Source organism: Schistocerca nitens, chromosome 11 (assembly GCF_023898315.1).
Source record: "Schistocerca nitens isolate TAMUIC-IGC-003100 chromosome 11, iqSchNite1.1, whole genome shotgun sequence".
NCBI lineage: Eukaryota > Metazoa > Arthropoda > Insecta > Orthoptera > Acrididae > Schistocerca > Schistocerca nitens.
In genome coordinates, this window is record NC_064624.1 from 165,558,550 (window position 1) to 165,579,658 (window position 21,109).

At 39.7% G+C, this 21,109-nt stretch overlaps 1 protein-coding gene across 1 annotated transcript in view; it reads right to left on the bottom strand.

Annotated features, from left to right (window-relative positions):
- LOC126212743 (uncharacterized) overlaps positions 1-14,413 on the bottom strand; it is a 238,750-nt gene extending 224,337 nt beyond the window's left edge. The window contains exons 1-2 of the mRNA XM_049940152.1: positions 14,275-14,413; positions 12,253-12,339 (exon numbers count right to left, since the gene is read on the bottom strand). Of these exons, the coding sequence (XP_049796109.1) occupies positions 12,253-12,321 (69 nt within the window). The 5' untranslated portion in view covers positions 12,322-12,339; positions 14,275-14,413. The remainder of the gene's footprint in view (positions 1-12,252; positions 12,340-14,274) is intronic.
- Between the last annotated feature and the right edge of the window lie 6,696 nt (positions 14,414-21,109).

Sequence of the window (21,109 nt, forward strand, 5' to 3'; positions counted from 1 at the left end):
GCATCACAGATTGCTATTGTTAAAAACAAATTCTGAAAGATAGGAACATACTTCTAACAAACCTGGTAAGGTGATCAAACATGATGCAACAGCCAATACACCCAGTATGGGGAATGTTGTGGAATACGGTGAGGACCTACAAACGTTAACGACATTACATAGTTACATGACAACAGAGATCTGTACAGCAAATTCAAATGAAGCTAAATCCCCTGAATCCCCATGGCCAACCAGAAGTTGAACATATGAGAACCACCAAGACAGCCTATATAAGACGTCTTCCATTAATTTATAAGCAAGATCATATCTTGCGAAACATGAAACAAAATACGAAAACTCCAGAACTTCTGAACAAAAACGTTAGAAAAGCGATCAGGATCAAAGACAACTCTACAAATGCAAGTTGACAATGATGCATGTGGTAGCAAAACGGATGACAGTAACAGAAAAGTCATAATTACAATGCTTTGTCTTAGAAAGTTTCTCCCCTAAAGAACATAAAAATACATTTCACATTTTTGGCTGCAGCATGGATACTAAAATGACATATACATAATTGACTAAGGTGGGGACAGGAGGGAGAAGGAAAAACCAAACTTTTTCTACACAGTAGACCACTAGACCTGAAGTGGCAGCCATCAGATTAAATAAAACAAGTGGATCTTGCAGAACAACTCTGGCAATTTAAGTGTTACTTTATGGAACAGTGGCTTTTCATGGGAATAGAAAAATGCACAGGTCATTTCAGTTTCTAATAAGAGGCACAGGAAACATGTTTGGAGCTAAAGACCTGAACAGCAGATAATTTTGTTCTCCTATATGAATTTGGAAAGAAAACAGTTCCTCTGCAAGAATAAAAATGGATCCTACAGTCATTGATTAATTAAAATCAGTTGCTCTATTCACTCAATTCTGCTGCAATGCAGTCAGCCAATACAATTTTGAATACCAGATAAATTATGCTGATCAGAAACATTCACAATTTGATCCAATGACTGCCTAATATTAAAGAATTGTCTATGAAATAACAGATGTAAAAATTTATTTTGGCTGCACTGATGAGTTAAACCTGGATTTCTTGCATTTTATGGGCTGTCACCTTAACCATTATGGACACATCCCTGCAATAATAAGAACTTGACTGAAAATGGTATCTTGCAAATCATCCTCTTCAACTTCCTTCAGATTTAGAGTATTTGTAGTTTAGTGCTGGAACATCAATTTCCTAAACCAGCACTATGCAGTTACTAAACAACTACAAAAATTTGACTTTGATGATCAGAAGATTTCTGAGTGCTGTCAACTAAAAAATATTTCCTAATTATTAACAATTGCTGGTAATTGAGACTATAGCACAAAAGTGCCTTAATGAAAAAGCTGCTGGTTCGAATCTTCTAGTCGGAACTACTAATTTTTGAAAACTTCCATATCTACTAACAACTCTCAAATTTAACAAATACTGAATTGTAATGGTTTAGTAAAACTTACATTTTTTCCAACATTCGACATATTAAAACAAAAATTTTGATACATTTCTGCGAGATTTCTTTATTTTCAATTTGATGCTCTCCATTTTTGTACCAAATTGTAATTTTTCAACAATACTTGCATTTTTATGTAACTTTTAATTAAAAATAATTTTAATAAAGTATGATTCAGTACAATATAAAATTAACATTCATTTTACATATGCGATGTAAATAAAACTAAAAGAACCGGTAGCAATTAGTGTTATCTGAACCACCAATTTTATGATTTTTACACTTATCCTATGCACTCAGCTACAGACAACTATATAATAAATTTTTTTATACTTACCAGCACTCACAAATCACCCAACTGCCAAATGCATTTCTTGTTTCTACTTCTATGGAGAACTGTGTCATACTGCTTTACAAAATTATTGGCTGGTCGCGGACCTTAAAATCCTGAACCTAAGATGAAAATCTATGAGGACACGCAAGTGACAACCCTTGGCAGCCCTGGAGGCATGCTTGGTTAGGGTAATTGTTAAAGTAACTGATCCTGAAACCAGGAGTTACAGCCTCAAATCTGAGACATAGCAACAGTTTTCACCTGTGGGTTTGTATATGTACCAATGCAGTCTCACAGAATTGTTATTTGTGTTCATACAGATAAAGAAGTAATTCTACAAATATACATGCTAAGACTATTTCTTCTGCTCCAAGACAGCACTTTAAACAATAGTGCACAGCCCCCACCCCAAATGAACAATGGACACTGCCAAGGTAGGGTTGCTGGCATGTCAACGATACTGAAAACAGTTAGGTCCAAACACGAATAAGTATTATCTGAGGAGAAATCAAGCTAACACATGGTACCTCAAGAGAGGCAAAAGCCTTTTCACCAGTTGCAAGAGCAATTGTCTGTATGATCAACTGACCTGGCCTTGTAGCATTAACCAACTTCCTGTGCCAATACTGCAAGTGGATGAAAGTAAAGGGAAACTGCAGCTATGTTTTTTTCTTCTCAAGAGCATGCAGCTCTACTGTACAAAATTATCTTAGGCAAAATATTCTGGAGGTAAAATAATCCCCCATTCAGATCTACAGGTAGAGGCTACTAAGTAGGATGTTATCAGGAAAAGCAGGACAGGCACTCTGTATGTCTAAGTGTGGAGTATTACATACCTTAGTAGGGTAAGTATGTATCAATTGGGGATAAGATAGATACTGCCTACAAGAAAATTAAAGAGACCTTTAGAGAAAAGAGAAGCACTTGGATGAATATCAAAAGCTCAGCCGGAAAACCAGTTCTAAGCAAAGAGGAGAAAGCAGAAATGTGGAAGGATTATATGGAGTGTCTATAGAAGGGCAATGTACTGGAGGGCAATATACGGAAATAGAGCAGGATGTAGATGAAGATGAAATGGGAGAAATGATACTGTGTGACAAGTTTGACAAAGCCATGAAAGACCCGAGTCAAAACAAGGCCCTGCAAGTATACAACATTCCATTAGAACTACTGATAGCCTTCGAAGAGCCAGACCTGACAGAACTCTACCATGTGGTGAGTAGGATGTAAGCGATAGGTGAAATACCCCCAGACTTCAAGAAGAATATACTAATTGCAATCCCAAAGAAAGGTGTTGACAGACATGAAAATTACCGAACTATCAGTTTGGTAAGTCATGGCTGCAAAATACTAACATGAATACATGACAGATGAATGGAAAAACCGGTAGAAACTGACCTTCGGAAAAATCAGTTTGGATTCCGCAGAAATGTTGGAACACGTGAGGCAATACTGACCTTACGAATTATCTTAGAAGAAAGATTAAGGAAAGGCACACGTTTCTAGCATTTGTAGACTTAGGGAAAGCTTTTGACAATGTTGACTGGAATACTCTCTTTCAAATGCTAAAGGTGGCAGGGGTAAAATACAGGGAGCAAAAGGCTATTTACAATTTGTACAGAAACCAGATGGCAGTTATAAGAGTCAAAGGGCATGAAAGGGAAAGAGCGGTTGGGAAGGGAGTGAGACAGGGTTGTAGCCTATCCCTGATGGTATTGAATCTGTATACTGAGCAAGCAGTTCAGAAAACAAAAGAAAAATTTGAAGCAGAAATTGAAATCCATGGAGAAGAAATAAAAACTTTGAGGTTCGCCGATGACATTGTAATTCTGACAGAGACAGTGAAGTACCTGGAAGAACAGTTGAACAGAAGGAACAGTGTATTGAAAGGAGAATATAAGATGAACATCAACAAAAGCAAAATAAGGATAATGGAATGTAGTCAAATTAAATCAGTGATGCTGAGGGATTAAGATTAGGAAATGAGACACAAAGTAGTACATGAGTTTTCCTATTTGGGGAGCAAAATAACTGATGATAGTCAAAGTAGACAGGATATAAAATGTAGGGTGGCAATGGCAAGTAATGCTTTTCTTGAGAAGACAAATTTGTTAACATTGACTATAGATTTAAGTGTCGGGAAGTCTTTTCTGAAAGTATTCGTATGGAGTGCAGTCTTGTATGGAAGTGGACAACATGGACGACAAACAGTTTAAACAAGAAGAGAATAGACGCAAACATCAAACAATGGAAAATCCAGGATGGAATGTAACAATACCAGAGAAGGAAAGTTGCTACTCACCATATAGCAGAGATGCTGAGTCGCGATAGGCACAATAAAAATATTCACACAATTAAGGCTTTCGGCCATTAAGGCCTTTGTCAGCAGTAGACACGTGCACCCTCGCACGCACGCTCGCACACTCACATGATCGCAGTCTCAGAGAGCTGACACCACAGCTTCGCAGTGTGGTCTCAGCTCTCTGGACGTACATGCGCGTGTGTGTGTGTGTGTGTGTGTGTGTGTGTGTGTGTGTGTGTGTGCGCGCGCGCGCTTTTGAAATGTCGTGCTGCTGAAGATTAGATGGGTAGATCATGTAGAGGATGTACTGAATAGAATTGGGGAGATTATGAATTTATGGCACAACTTGACTAGAAGAAGGGATCGGTTGGTAGGACATGTTCTGAGGCATCAATGGATCCCCAATTTAGTATAGGAGGGCAGTGTGGAGGGTAAAAGTCAAAGAGGGAGACCAAGAGATGAATACACTAAGCAGATTCAGAACGACGTAGACTGCAGTACATACTTTGAGATGAAGAAACTTGCACAGGATAGGGTAGTATGGAGAGTTGCACGAAACCAGTCTCTGGACTGAAGACAACAACAACAACAGCCTAGGAAGGTTAGAGACTTTAAATAGGAAAAATGGATAGGTTGTATTCAGTTTTAGTACAAACTGAAGTGCAGTGGCAGAAAGGACAGGACTTCTGGTCAGGCCAGTACAGGTTTATCAACAAAAAATCAAATAGGGGTCATGCAGGGAGAGCCCTAGTAATGAGCAAGAAAATAGGCACATGAGTAAGCTATTGTCAACAGCAATTTCACTGAATTACCATAGCTGAAATAGGCATGAAGAAAATACAACAGTGGTAGATATTTGTATGGCAACCAGACCAGCAGAAGAATGGAGTAGGAAAAAGTTTGATGAGTAATTATTCAATAGCTAAGGAAGATGACAGCCAATTCTAGAAGGTAATGAAATTCAATAGTAGGAACAGGATGTAAAATAGTTAAGAGAACATCCAATGGCACAAATGACTGAAAGGGGGAAGCCGTCTGGTAGAATTTTGCACATTGCATGAATTAGTCACTGCAAACACTTTTTGCAAGTATCATGAAAGAAGCTTGTGTATGTGGAATAACATGGAGAAACCAAAAGGTTTCAAACAGGTTATGTTATGTCAAAAACAAAGATTTCGAAACAGGAATGTAAACTACAAAACATTTCCAGTGCTAGATGTGGACTCTGGCTAGAGCTGTTTTTATTAACTGCAGAGTGATGTTGAAGAAATGGTAAAAGTAGAATTTAAGTACATGGGAGTTGGATAAACTTGCATGAACCAAAACTCATTGATGGTTTGAAAATGAGCATTAGGCAACAAGTGATAAATAGAGGGTAAGTATACAATGGGTGATGAATAGGCAGCTTTGAGATGAAACAGTGAAGGCAGGAGGAAACATAGGTAAAAAGTAAGGCCTAGTAGGAGTACCTTCACAACGCATGAGATACTGAATTTAATTGATGAGAAGAGAAAATACAAACATGTAGCTATTTAAGCAGACAAAAGGGAATACAGACATTACTGGAATGATGTTGACAGAACATGTAATATGGCTAAACAAGAATGGTTGTAAGGCAAAGGGGAACAAACTTGCGCAAGAAAGGGGAAAGGAAATAGTTGTAGACAAGACTGGAAATATATGACCAGAATTTGATACAGCACTGAAAGAGCGAAGTAGTAACAAGGCCATTGCAGTTGATGACATTCCCTCAGAATTATTGGGATACATGAGAAAGCCATCCATGACAAAATTATTCCACTTTTGTGCAAGATATGAGATAGTTGACGTACAGTCATACATCAACCAGAATGTAATAATTCAAATTTGAAGAAAGGCAGGTGCTAACACGTGTGAATATTATCAGATTAATATGACATGCTTGCAAGAATGGAAAAGCTTTTAGAGGGTTAACCTTACATAAGATCACTTTGGGTACCAGAAACATGTAACACAAGGCAATACTGATACTATGGCTTACCTTAGAAGATGAGTTAAATGAAAACAAAATTGTGTTTACAGCTTTTGCAGATTTACTGAAATGCTTTTGAGAATGTGGAGTTGACTGCACCCTTTGGAATTTGGGCAGCAGCAGAATAAATAGACAGGAAGCAAAAGTTCGTTTGCAACTTTCACAGAAACCAGACACCAGTTGTAAGACTTTACAGACATGAAAGGGAAGCATTGAGTAGGAAATGAGACAGGCTTGTAGCCTGCATCTTATATGCACTCTGTACGATGAAGACACGAAGGAAATTTGGAAGAAAGTAAAGCAAACTGTGTGTTTACCAATGACAATGTAATTCTATCAAACAAAACAGGCATCGTGAAACTGTCAATGGAGGGATGTGTGGGAGGTAAAACTCTGAAGAGTAAAATTGGATATCATCACTGAAGGAGATTGTATGACAAACATCAATAAAAGCAATGGAATCTAGCTGAAATAAATCAGGCAATGTTGAGTTTCGACTACAAAATGAGACACTAAAAGTAGTCGACAACTTTTGCTATTTGGGCATCAAAGTAACTGACAATGGCCGAAGTAAGAAAGAAATAAAGTGAAGACTAGCAATATCAATGAACATGTGCCTAATAAAGAGGACTGTTCACATCTAATATAAATTTAAGTGTTAGGAAGTCTTTTCTGAAGATATTTGCAGTGCAGCCCTGTATGGAAGCCAAACATAAATGATAGGCAATTCAGACAAGATGAGAATGGAAGCATCTGAAATGTGCTACAGAAGAATGCTGAAGATTTGATGGGTAAACGAAACAACAAATGAGGGAGGAACATAGGGACCAATTTCACTAACACAAGGAACCTGTTAATAGCACAAATTCTGAGGCTTTTAGGGATAGTCAAGTTGGTAATGGAGGGATATGTGAGGGTAAGAAGATTAGAGCTTGAAGACAAGAAGCAAGTTCAAATGGATGTAGGAGGTGACAGTCATCAGAGATTAAGAGGTTTGTGGAGGGTAGTCTAGCATGGCCAAGTGCATAAAGCCAATCTATATTATATTCACCAAAATTGAGCCATAACATAAAACTGCTTAATTTCATACAGTCCCACAAATTCTAGAATTACCTGTTGGTTCACTTGCTCATCCATTTAAAAAATCTGCCAGGAGTTCTTTTAAGAAGACAATTTTAGATATATTACAAAAAATTATCACATACTTTAAGCCTATGACACTTCCAAAGAATAAATGACTCATTCTTTTCAGAGTGGCCTTCTCAGTGACAGTAAAGTGCATTTCAATGGTAGTGATCTAAAAGTTATATGAATGATCAGTGACAAGAAATTTGAAAATTTATTAGCACCTTGCACTTATGTTTCCTATGCTGCTACTTTGAATCATATTTACTACTCCCATAATCTTTATATACTTATCGTAACTATTTTATACGAAATGCGCTTCATCATATAAAAAAACAATTGTGTAGTGAAATCAGTGGGTAAAACCAGAATCTTTAATATTGAAATCAACAATACCCACACCATACAACTAACTGTAACATGGATTTTCTAATAGCCAATCACACAGTTTTATTTTGAAATTTTAAAATGATGTGGATGAAGCAGGGAGGGAATAATAAATAAAACTTTTGAGGTCATTCACTTTGTGAGAGTTTCCTGTTCTTGCTAGCCCATGCCTTGGGATGTGGATGTTTGCATTACTTACACTATCTTGTTTGTAAACTGTGTCCTGGCAACACGTTCCTTACCATTCTTCCTGATGCCAACAGCACAGTCATAGAGATATCAAAAACTATTAGTATTCTTAGCCTGGTAAACAAATACAGGCACCACTATATGTTCTGCCTAGCATATTCCACAGATTTTTTTATGCCACTGATATCAGCGGAATAAACATGTATCTGACAAAGGAACCAAAATATGACATACAGAGCGTGTTACAACCAAACACTACTCTCAGTTTACACATAAGGTACAACAATCTTGAGGGCTTTTCTTCCAGATTTGGTTGTTGTGTTTTTCCCAGTTCACTTTCCCATCAACATATTTGTCACGTTTACTTTCTATACTGACTCACAGACATGTACAATGAAAGAGTGTTAAAAATTGAGATTCTGGACAAAGCCCTTCTTCTGAAATAGAAACACACACACACACACACACACACACACACACACACACACACAGCCACTGTCTCCAAGAACTGAGACTGACCATCTGCTTTTGGCATGAGCAACAATCTGTTAGGGTTGGTTGTGAGGTATGAGGCGGCACGGGGCAGGGAGTGAGGGAGAACAATGTAAAGGTGGGAGGAGGGGTGGGGGGAAGATAATGTGTTCTCTGTGACACCATGCAAGGATGTGGCAGAGACAGTATGGGCTGCTAACGGCAGTTTTGGGAAGCTATACTGTGGGAGGGGAAGGGGAGGAGAGAAACTGAGAAATGGAAAATAATAAATGCACAGTGCACTGTGTGTGTGTGTGTGTGTGTGTGTGTGTGTGTGTGTGTGGGTTTTTAATTGTATTTTCATGTTAGTGGTCATGTTTACGTAATGATGTCATAGGCGCCATATTGGAGTCTTAGTGTATGGTTGCTTCTGCCATATTTGTGACGTCATGGATCAAAGAATATGGGTGGAATTGGACACTTCTGTATTTGTGACTGACAAGACAAAGCATGGGAGATCTGTTTCTGGGATAACGCTCGAAAGGAAATTTTAGGCTGTGCAGGCCTCAGAGTGACCCTTAGTATATTCCTTGCAACCACATTGTTTCCCAATATTCTTAGCTGGTGGAGTCTCCTTACATTTCCTTTCCCCATAACACACTGTATCAGAATAAAACCTACCTTGCACTCCTTCAAATTCTTTCATACCACCACTACTAGCACCACTAGTGGTATCAACTGCAGTAGTAGAAGTACTGCCAGTCTTAACTTTTAGTTCATAGTATTATTCACTGACATTGCTAATTGAGACACCCAAATCATTGTAATACTATTTGTCATATTAAAAATTAGTTTCAGGAAAATATGATACAAAAAGGGTACAGTATTTGTGAAACCGTGGTCCAATTTAATAGAGGGCCTGATGGACCTAATCAGATCAGGTTCAATAAAGAAACCAATAAGATCATAAAAATGCCATCAACGAATCTTGATCTGGTGAAGGGTTTGTGATTCTGGGTGGCTAGAAAGGAATCCTCTAGGTGGCATATGAATGAACTGGCAGAACATGGTGCCATACAAATGCCCTTTGATGTGCTGTAGATTTGTTTGTAGGCGGTGCCTTCAATGGAGAATTGTGGGTGAGAATCTAGTTGGTCATGGCGACCAGGAAGGGGCTGTAGGTTAGGAGAGAGTCAGACACTGGGAAAGGTACTGTTCAGTAACAGAAAGCCATGGGTGTTGAGGGATGTAATCATAGAGGGTGATAGCACTGACAATGATGAGCAGGGTGCGAAATGGTAAAGGAGCAGGAACTGTGGAGCTCAGTGAAGGAAATGATTGGTGTCTTTTGTGGCAGGGTAGGTTGAAGATGAGCAAAGATTCCATCTTTGGGAGCACATTTAAAAAAACACACACACATAACAAGCTTTTCTAAATTGTGCAAATGGAAACTCTTCGTACAACATATCAGTCATCCCCATAACCCACAACATTCACTAGTCTGTATGCTCCACCCCACCTATTCCCTACCCTGCTCTCATTCTAGCACTGCACACACCTATCCCACAACTCCACCCCCCCCCCCATACCCCACACAGCCTCCCAACACTGCACCTAGCATCCCTATTCTGTCCCCCCATGTCCTTGACCAATACCACAGGCAGCACAGCATCACCTCCACCCCTGCCCTGGTATCCCTCACTTCCCACCCCACAGCACCTCTTTACCTCTCACTCCAACAGATTTCTACTCACATTAGATGTGTTCATGGCCTAGTGTTGCTCTGTATTTCATATGAATTACTTTGTCCAAAAGCTTAAATATTTAGCAATCAATTCATTCTACCTACCTGCAACCTAAGGTCTCCTCAATGTGTTGAGTTGGAACGCATGCTTTGTATATCATTACTCTATCCTGACATTTCCCGTGTTTGATTTTAATTTCTCTGTTCTTTGGAAAACACAACTGAGGCAACTGAGTTTTGCTTGTCACCATTGGACCAGTTCAGATACAACCTCACATGAAAAGCTTGAACAGCAATTGCTCAGTTACACAGCTTTGAGCTAATGGAAAAACAGATACATTTACAATACAAATGTAACATGATATGAAGGTGCAATATAGTCCTCACTTCCGTAGTTCTTCCAAAAAGAAGTGATAAGAAGATTGGTACAGCAAAGGCATGTGTGCTATATCTACAACTACTTGCCTTTACCAACTGCTGACATTTTGATATCAATGCATGAACTACAATACCACTAGAAGAATGAACAACCTGAATATGAGCACGACACTACACACACCAAGTTCATAGAAAGAAAGGTAAGTGAGAAATTCGAAGCACAAAGGTTTTCTTCTTTTGGGGAGGGGGGGGGAGGGGGAGGAAGGTCCTACCTGACACAGACTTTGGCAGCTGACACTAACAAAAACCTGACAAAGCTACTTTTATAACATGACATTGTCTAGCGTGAGTACATTTGTGTTTTCACTGCTTCTAGAGAAACTCTCAAGATGAATGACTCAGAGCAAATGACATCTTTACAGTGTCACAGGAGTGTTTTGATCTAGCTACATAAAACAAATTGCAGTGCTTTGATGAAGAAAGAAATGAAGGATATATTTTCAAAACCAGCTTGATGAGGAGTGAATTTTCCCTAAAATGTTGATGGCCACACACTAGAAAATTGAAAATCCGGCTAATCTCAGAAAAACTGAATCAAGGAGTGAGCTCTAACAGTAACTTCAGCATTTTTAATTTGCCTGAAGCTGACAGTGACATTCTGCTATAATTACTTCTTTTATGATCACCAAACCTGTAAGCATATGTTGTATGTTACAGATGTGTCATTCTTGAGCCCACACAGTTTAACTCTGTGATTATATTAACATTTAAGTAATTTATTTGATACTAAATATTTAGAGTGGTAATGTGAAGATCTACTGGTTAAAGTGCACTGCAAACATTCCAACATTCTGTAGTTAAAACTGTAACAATCCTTTTTCCTTTTAGTTTCAGCATTACCACCATTTCCTTTTTAGGGTTGTACATTACACTACCAACTGCTCTTTCATTCAATAGTATTTAAGCTCCTCAAAGGATTTCAACAACAACTCTTGGTCCCCTACCACTTCCCTATATTTAATTGATTCTGAATATCTACTGACAAAAAAACAGATCAAGAACGGTAATATTGCTAACAATAACTTTGAGGGTATAAAACCAATTAGATGAACAATAGCAAAAATTATACACCAGGAAAGAAATATTGTAGGTCATGAGTTCAGATTTCTCCATCAGGCACCATGACGAATAGACTGCCAAATATTATCTTTGCAATAAATCCACATATATATCCCTCTTGTCTGAAAAAGCAACTCTGGTCAACTTAAAAATTGAGCACAAATATAGCATATGATCAATTCGTCCAGCAAACCATACAACTGATCTACAGTAGTAGCTAAATCATCTGCACTCTAGCAAGTGGAGTCCACTCGTATATTACTTTATCATATCCATTAATAATACCTCTTTCTAAAAAAGGAACAAATCTAGACATTAACAACACACTGAACTAAATCTCAAAGCAGAAAATTAATTTGTAATAAGTGATTGCTAACGTCACAACTCAATAACATTTGACAATTTCCTAGTAGACAGCAAACATGTGATCATTGACTACTGGGATGCCAACATCACACTAACAATAAGCTGCGGCAATTTTGAAACATATTAAATATTAGAGAGCAGCATCATATACTACAAGACACCAATCCATTGCAAATATGTTGCACAGCCAACAGTCACAACTTCATTTGGTCAAGAATCAAAACCAACAGCCAGTACCAAATATTTCATCTGACAAACAACAGGGAAGGTAATCTGCTTGTTTACACACCACATTGCACAGAGAAATTAATGAAACAATGGTAAAAAATACAAGAAGGTATTTACCAAGGAGCCTTGTTCAGCATATACTTCAATCTTCTCTTTTTTCAGCCAACTAGTTCCCTTGGAGTCCATGAGTGCTCTCCTAATCCACTGAAAAACAAGAAAGCAAAAGTGATGTTTAAATTGTTACTATTCAACATAGTGCACAGGCAGCATTTCCTGGCTGCAGCAAACGAGTCATTGAATATTAAAAATTTGAAACTGACTGAGGAACAAAGAACCTGATAAAAAGAACTGATTTACAACTTGCTGGTTATAAGGACTCTGAAGCCTCACTGTCATTAATGGAAAACATAACTCAATTTGAGAGAAAACAATAACCCCAACACAATGGAAACAAATGACTTTCAGTTACTGCTGGTACTTAGTAGCATTTGCTTGTGGTAATCAGTCTTATTCTGATTATGGTAGCTGACTTATCTTTCTTTTTCCACATAAATTTCTAAGTGTCATGTGAAGCAACTAAGATAAAGTGAATTTACCAGACAAATCTATTTACTGTAGACAATTTTACATATGAAGAATAAAAGATTAAAATGAGTCTAACTATATCAAAGCCTGTCAATGTATCCTGCAAATTCCTTAATATATAGAATAATGTAAGAGGTTTATAATTATGTTCTTAACATCATATGCAATAACAGGAATGAATTATTTCTCAATCATACTGGCTGCATTTTCAATCAATCTATAAACCCATATTTGCTCATGGTATTCAGAAAAGCAGAACATGAAATTCCACCCATACAGACAGAACTTTCTTCTCTTTCAGTCAGTTTAGTATGTATTTTTAACAACTGTTTTCCTTATACAGTCATCTATATTCAACGTTATCAAGTCAATATAGAGCAATACTGCAATCTTTACCCAGTCACTAAAAAACACACACTGCTGCCTGCACGTTGCATAGAAAAATAAATGATTCTTTACTGTCAAGATTTAACAACGATTAAATTCCTCTAACAAGACTTAGTGAAATTACTTTCTCATAAGCGTACCCATGACAATGTTCTGTGGTTTTCGGATGCTTTTGTCGGTTGCAACTACACATACCCATTAGGCCTTACAGAGTTAATTACATTTCCCATATCCTTCCATAGATTGAAACGGGCAGATTACTACAAACAGCAGCTAACACTATTTACTGAACTATGGAGCACATAGGCACATTGAAAATCCATGGAAAACTCAACACAATGAATTCCCTCTACAGCATTCTCTTTCATACCACCATAACCAATCCCTGATACTCTGTATTAACGTATGCTAACGAATCTGATGTATCGGCAGTACAACTGTTTGCGCTACAACCCGGGCGAACTACAGATCAGATTACAGTGAACTCTTACTGTCCCTTTTCCTTCCTTAACAAATATTGTCACCGAACTTCGCACGCACAAGTAAATATAACAATATGAATGCAGCGGGCGTGTGAACTTCATGAGGGTCTTTTTTCGTCAATCACAAAGTATTTCACATTGACCTTCACTTTCTCTAAGCACCACAGCATATAGACACTTTTCCGGTAATTACAGACAACACATCAAAATATCTGGCGGTTCTTTTGCTAAATCACGGCAAACATTTAGCAATTTTATCGGACAGAGCGAAAACAGCAAGCACATTACATACCCACGCCTCGATCTGGTATTCTTCGTAATTGTCGAACAGCACAGGTACGTAATGTGCGCTAATATGTTTGTCTAAACACTAGTCACCTCCTGCTCGCAATGCGGAAACACAAGCTCACTGAAAATAACAAGTGTTTGGTTCTGATACACATAACCTGAAATAATTACTTACGAAATTCTAAGGCTATCTCAAACCATAACCAGAGGCGCCAAGGATGATACAAGAATTAAATGTGGAACAAAGTTATCGTTCAAATGTGCCCAATAAATGAAATTAAACTAATATAATAATTGTACGAACAGTTACTATAGCATCATTACAAGGTATTGGCAAACTACTTCATTCGAGGCAGTTAGCTGTAACGATAATAAAAATTAAGTATTGACTTAGTACCACACTCAATATGTGTCTTTCTGTGATTTCCTGTCTCCACCATCAAATCACTTACATATTACACAGAAAACGCAACACAATACCATACAAACGCATGACACGAACTAGTAAACTCTACAGTCATCAGCTGCTGTGGTCAAAGTCAATCAATGCGGAAGAAAGAACCTACCACGGAGGTCGTTCTAACATTCTTGGAATCAGAGCTGCATATCTGCTAGGAAAAAAATTAAAAGTCGTTTGTTGGTTAATTTGGGGGAGGGGACCAAACAGTGAGGTCATCGGTCCCGTTGCTGAAGGAAGTCGGCCGTGCCGTTTCAAAAGAACTGTCCTGGCATTTGCGTGAAGCGATTTAGGGAAGTCACTGAAAACCCAATCAGGAAGCCGGGACTCGCGTTTGAACCGTGGTCCTCCGGAATGCGAGTTCATTGTGCTATAACTGCGCCACCTCGCTGTTTCATGAAAGTCGTACGGGAAACTATGTGTTTTTTATTAATATTTTCATAGTTGCAAGTATGGTTCGAAACCTACAAATAATTCTACAGTATTTATGGATACTATGGTCACACAAATTAAAAAATTAAAAAAAAACATTGTTCACCCAATCGGCTATATAACAAAGCTTCAACTAAAACAATATTGCGAAAAATATATGCTGTACTTACTAAATTTTAAAAATAATACTACTAACGAAAACAGAGACTCTCATGGCTTGAAGTGTAATGTGGAATGTATGATATGTCAGCTTAATACTGTCTTAACGAACCATCTACCAGATTTTAAACAAATTTAAATAAAGCAATGCTTTATACAATTTTAGCATTCAGAGAATCCCTCATCCCTAACTTCAGAGCATATCAACATGAACAAAAGTGCATGTCTGAGAGTTTTCTTAAGTTAATAGTGCTGTATGTGAAATAGTTTGTAGTAAATCTTCCTTCATGATCTAAGCCCAGTGCACATGTGCAATTAATATGACACCCCGGTTGATGGAATACTGGAGTGACACCACAGTTAAATGAGTAAAGACACAGTTTTCAGTTAAATGACAAAAATTAAGCAACATTTATCTTGCGACATAAAGTTCAACTCCATTCTACTTTGTGACTCCACTTACCATTCCCACCAGTGAATTGCGTCATTTGGCTGCGCCCTTTTGACTGAATTTCAAAGCACCATCGCTGTAATTTGGTTTCCATTTCATAAATTTGTCTTGTGTGTGATGCGCGTTCTGGAGTAACAAAACCGTTTAAAGACCTGTTGTTAGCAGCATTATTACAGATCCTTAGCTGTAGGGAACGTTCTTTTTCTGTAAGTACTGCGAGGTGCCGGGGCAAGCAGTGTATTTAACACTAAATTCTAGAATCTACATATGTAAATGATGCTCTAAGCCCCCCCTATTCTAACTCCGACTTTTGCTGTTGCACATGGATTAAAAAATATACGCGAACTGACTGTAATCAACCCTGCAAGTGGAGTAGAAAAGAGTTTGGCACCTGCAATAATTTAATTTGATAAATAAGTTAAATAAAGGAAGGTTTCATTAACGTAGTGAGAAATGATGGGTTGCTCTACCGATTAACAGAATGAAAGTTCTGGCCAAAATAACAATATGATTTATTAAGACTAAACACAAAATAATAAACAAAAACACATGAAACATTTATAATACATCAAATTGGCTCAAATTGGATACTCAAACAAACGCTGTGAAGGTGAAGTTGTCCCTAAACTAGATTGTGGGGATTATGACGAAGTGGTATGTGGAGCCAATTCCTTGCCACTCAAATCTTAAGAGAGACACACAGCTAACCCAACATTAATTGCTGCTACTCAAGACAGAACAAAGTTATAAAAAGACGAACAGGCGCGCTCTGCTGAGCTCTGATTATCACCTAGGAAAATCCCTATCTGCCGGTGCTGCGGACATACATTACCAAACTGTCTTCTTAACTGCCAGAACACGATCTGGCGTACCGGAGGCGATGGCTGGTTGCTTCGACGTCCTCGACCGAAAGTCGAGTGCCGACTCCTCAGAGCACCCATACAGGCCGAACACACAACATTCCCGCCCTCACGACAGTGGCCGTGGTTAAACGTTCCAATCAGCAACTCGAAAACCGGCGGAAAATTCCACTCCATTGCCGGAGCACTACCATTCCACCAATGGAGATTCTTGGCGCCAATTTCTGTGCTGATTTTGCTACGTCACGGAGCTATGCCCTGAGCAAGCCAATCACAGTTACTATTTTGCAGAAAGCGCGGGTTTTTCCCGCCACAAATGCCTGGGTACACAAGTCATTCCCATGCCTCGCTGGTAGCCCGCCAGAAAGTGTTTTCGCTAAGTTTCTGCGAAGTAACGGAACCTCTAGCCCAGCCGCTACTTCAGGCCCCTCCGGGCGTGTCTTTTGACAATGTCGGCGTCTGGAAAGCATTCTCTCGACTGCCTCACACCCGTCGGCTTAACCCTCTCGAGATCCGCAGAGCCCGCCTGTCACCGTACCACCAGGGTGACGAGAGACGCTGCGTGGGAAGTCCGCGTGTGAAGGAATAGCAACTTTTCACCGCATGCGATTAGAGAGGAAAATCGTAAGATAGAAATATGAGAGGGGGCTCATGCCACCTCTCATAGCCCCTACGCCATTTTAGATTGTAATTGGTGAGCGGTTGGCTCACTTAGGAGCAAGGTAGTAAGTCAATCGCCCAAGAACGATCTTACAAACTGACTCCACATGCCACACTCTATAAAAAAACACTGCAACCGAAAAATGCAGCTCATAGAGGGAGGATTATTTATGATGTAGCCAACTTCACCTTCTTAATATGGAACACTAACACTCACATCACACATCCATACCCAGGGAGCCCCTTCCAAACACCAATTCACACAGACATTCACGCTCTAAATATGGCCCGGGCATGTGAGCCAAATATGGAGCAGTTTGTTCTTTGCAATCAGAGTTGGAGTGCTCCACAATTAAATGCCCAAGATTTTACAACAATTTGAATCATGAAACTAACCCGAACTCACTCACACATGATACTATTTAAGTTAGCAATCTCTTTGTGAGCTTTCAGAATCTAGTTACAACCTCCGATTCATTCTGTCTCCCTGCAGCAAGAATAACCTTTACAAAATGTTCCCTGAACTGATGGTCCATTCACAATGACAGTGGTGGTATCTGCTTCAGTTTATGGGGACTTCAGGCACACTGTTTGCATACACACAACAATAAATACAAAATACAAAAAAAACATGGTGTGGAGAACAATACAGTAATTTGTAATAAGAATTACAGTGTAAAACACAAACACATACAAGGTATAACATACATTACAAAAACAACATAAGAGAAAGAAATTTAAGAAAAAAAACAAGGTTCATGGGGCATCAAGTTGTGCGTGCACATTGCACAAAGTTCACGACTGTGCTGAGAATGAGGCACTAAATCACATTGATAGAAATATTCGAAGCACTTCACAAATATCACAGTACTGACATCACATAGGGCTAAACGTTGGGTGTTGTTGCTACATTGTTGCAACGGCAATAGGGTGTGCTGGAGCATCTGCAGTACACTGTTGAGATTGCACCAAGACCCACGCATATGATCACGGCATTACGGTAGGAAGACACAGTGATAGGCTCTCCTCACGTCGATCAATTGTCTCTGAGGTCTACTTGTTGGGATTCATCACTAGTCTAGGTCTCTTCTATCGCTGGACAGTACTTTACGCTTCCCAATATTGCAGTTCGACGAGGGATGATGGCACGTGGAGTGACTCCACAAGTGTGTGAGGTCATCCATACAGGATTGAACTAGGAGCGACGATTGCTAAAACTGCTTTCTAATAGAGAGGAGAAGTTAGAAATGAGACCATTCATTTGTTAGTGTGGCACGATACTGTTTTGCGTATGCAGATCAGCCAATGCTAGTGAGTTGTAAAAACCCAAACAGGTGAGTATAGAGCGTCCCTTTCTGTCCTGAGGCACATGAGGCGCAGGTTCTGACACGATATGTGATCTTCTTCGTGTACTCACGACAACGTGGTCTGCCGCAGGGAATCCCTCCAAACGGCTGCCGCGTCCGGAGAGCTAGCAGGCTGTCGCGTGTGGGTCACATGTCAGTGTCAACGGCCAGCCTCACTTCCGCTTGTGGCCTGGCGAGGGCTGTCTGCCGCCTAATCCCTCAGGTATACGGCCTGGTGGCTGTCAGCTTGTAGGACCGGATGCTCTCGCGCTCTTCACGTCAGGTGGCGCGCTGACGCTCTCTTCTTGCAGGTAGCCGATGACCTCTTGTTTTTGCTCCGGCTGGCCTCTGCATTGCCACGATCCCCGTCATCTGCACAATTCTTACAAAAATCTTATGCCTAACTTTTCCCCATGACCTTCTATGTTATAATAAATTTACATAATGACACATTGATGGTCTGTCATTTCAGACACTCTTATTTTACTTTTATAGTTATTAATCTATGGCTATCATTATAACAAAATCGTGGTGTATGTAATCTAGATATGGAAATAATTTATCTTGATATTTGTGTAGAGATGGGTCTCACTACTGTACATGGTGTGTGATGCTATACTGGATGAACAGCTAAATGTGCGGGCCCGCACTAATATTACTATTAATTATATACAGGGTGTTTAAAAAATGACCGGTATATTTGAAACGGCAATAAAAACTAAATGAGCAGCGATAGAAATACACCGTTTGTTGCAATATGCTTGGGACAACAGTACATTTTCAGGCGGACAAACTTTCGAAATTACAGTAGTTACAATTTTCAACAACAGATGGCGCTGCAAGTGATGTGAAAGATATAGACGACAACGCAGTCTGTGGGTGCGCCATTCTGTACGTCGTCTTTCTGCTGTAAGCGTGTGCTGTTCACAACGTGCAAGTGTGCTGTAGACAACATGGTTTATTCCTTAGAACAGAGGATTTTTCTGGTGTTGGAATTCCACCGCCTAGAACACAGTGTTGTTGCAACAAGACGAAGTTTTCAACAGAGGTTTAATGTAACCAAAGGACCGAAAAGCGATACAATAAAGGATCTGTTTGAAAAATTTCAACGGACTGGGAACGTGACGGATGAACGTGCTGGAAAGGTAGGGCGACCGCGTACGGCAACCACAGAGGGCAACGCGCAGCTAGTGCAGCAGGTGATCCAATAGCGGCCTCGGGTTTCCGTTCGCCGTGTTGCAGCTGCGGTCCAAATGACGCCAACGTCCACGTATCGTCTCGTGCGCCAGAGTTTACACCTCTATCCATACAAAATTCAAACGCGGGAACCCCTCAGCGCCGCTACCATTGCTGCACGAGAGACATTCACTAACGATATAGTGCACAGGATTGATGACAGCGATATGCATGTGGGCAGCATTTGGTTTACTGACGAAGCTTATTTTTACCTGGACGGCTTCGTCAATAAACAGAACTGGCGCATATGGGGAACCGAAAAGCCCCACGTTGCAGTCCCATCGCCCCTGAATCCTCAAAAAGTACAGGTCTGGGCCGCCATTTCTTCCAAAGGAATCATTGGCCCATTTTTCAGATCCGAAACATCACGCTATCTGGACATTCTTCGTGAATTTGTGGCGGTACAAACTGCCTTAGACGACACTGCGAACACCTCGTGGTTTATGCAAGATGGTGCCCGGCCACATCGCACGGCCGACGTCTTTAATTTCCTGAATGAATATTTCGATGATCGTGTGATTGCTTTGGGCTATCCGAAACATACAGGAGGCGGCGTGGATTGGCCTCCCTATTCGCCAGACATGAACCCCTGTGACTTCTTTCTGTGGGGACACTTGAAAGACTAGGTGTACCGCCAGAATCCAGAAACAATTGAACAGCTGAAGCAGTACATCGCATCTGCATGTGAAGCCATTCCGCCAGACACGTTGTCAAAGGTTTCGGGTAATTTCATTCAGAGACTACGCCATATTATTGCTACGCATGGTGGATATGTGGAAAATATCGTACTATAGAGTTTCCCAGACGGCAGTGCCATCTGTTGTTGAAAATTGTAACTACTGTAATTTCGAAAGTTTGTCTGCCTGAAAATGTACTGTTGTCCCAAGCATATTGCAACAAACGGTGTATTTCTATCGCTGCTCGTTTAGTTTTTATTGCCGTTTCAAATATACCGGTCATTTTTGAAACACCCTGTAGATCGACAGTAGACATGCTCAAGAATTAACTACCATTTGCCAACGATCTACATTCTATGTCTTTTGAATAAATTATGTTATTATGCAGGTCGAAGTTTTACTGTGCTATAAAGAACATGCAACTATTCTACTTTCGCTCGCCCGTCGTCCCTCCATCTCGGGTCTGTGGTTTGGTGACCTGAAAAATAGCATCCCAACAGGCGCGCGCCAAACACTTGTGGTAGAAAAACCCCCACAATATTAATCTAGTTATTATTAAATCCTACAGTTTAACTTATCCTAGTATATCGTACTTTTTTATTTATTTATTTATTTATTTATTTGTTTACCTTATACAATACTCTTACATAATTCCTGTTACGTTGAGATGTCTCGCTGCTCGCCGCTATTGACGACAGTGATGTGCGCGCCGTACGACATGACCTCCGAGTTTTCATTACGCCTCACTGAAACTCCAGAGACTGGGTTAGCCATGGCTATACAAGACAATAAATTTATAGTTGCAACTTCTTTTTCTATGTTATGCACTATTCGCGATCAAAGCACACCTTTCCAGAGGCAATGTATTATGACCAAGCCAGGACTGGTTCCTGTTGAGGATTCCGTCGCCCACCACACACCAGCTACACAGTATGTCACGAATTTCCAAGTATA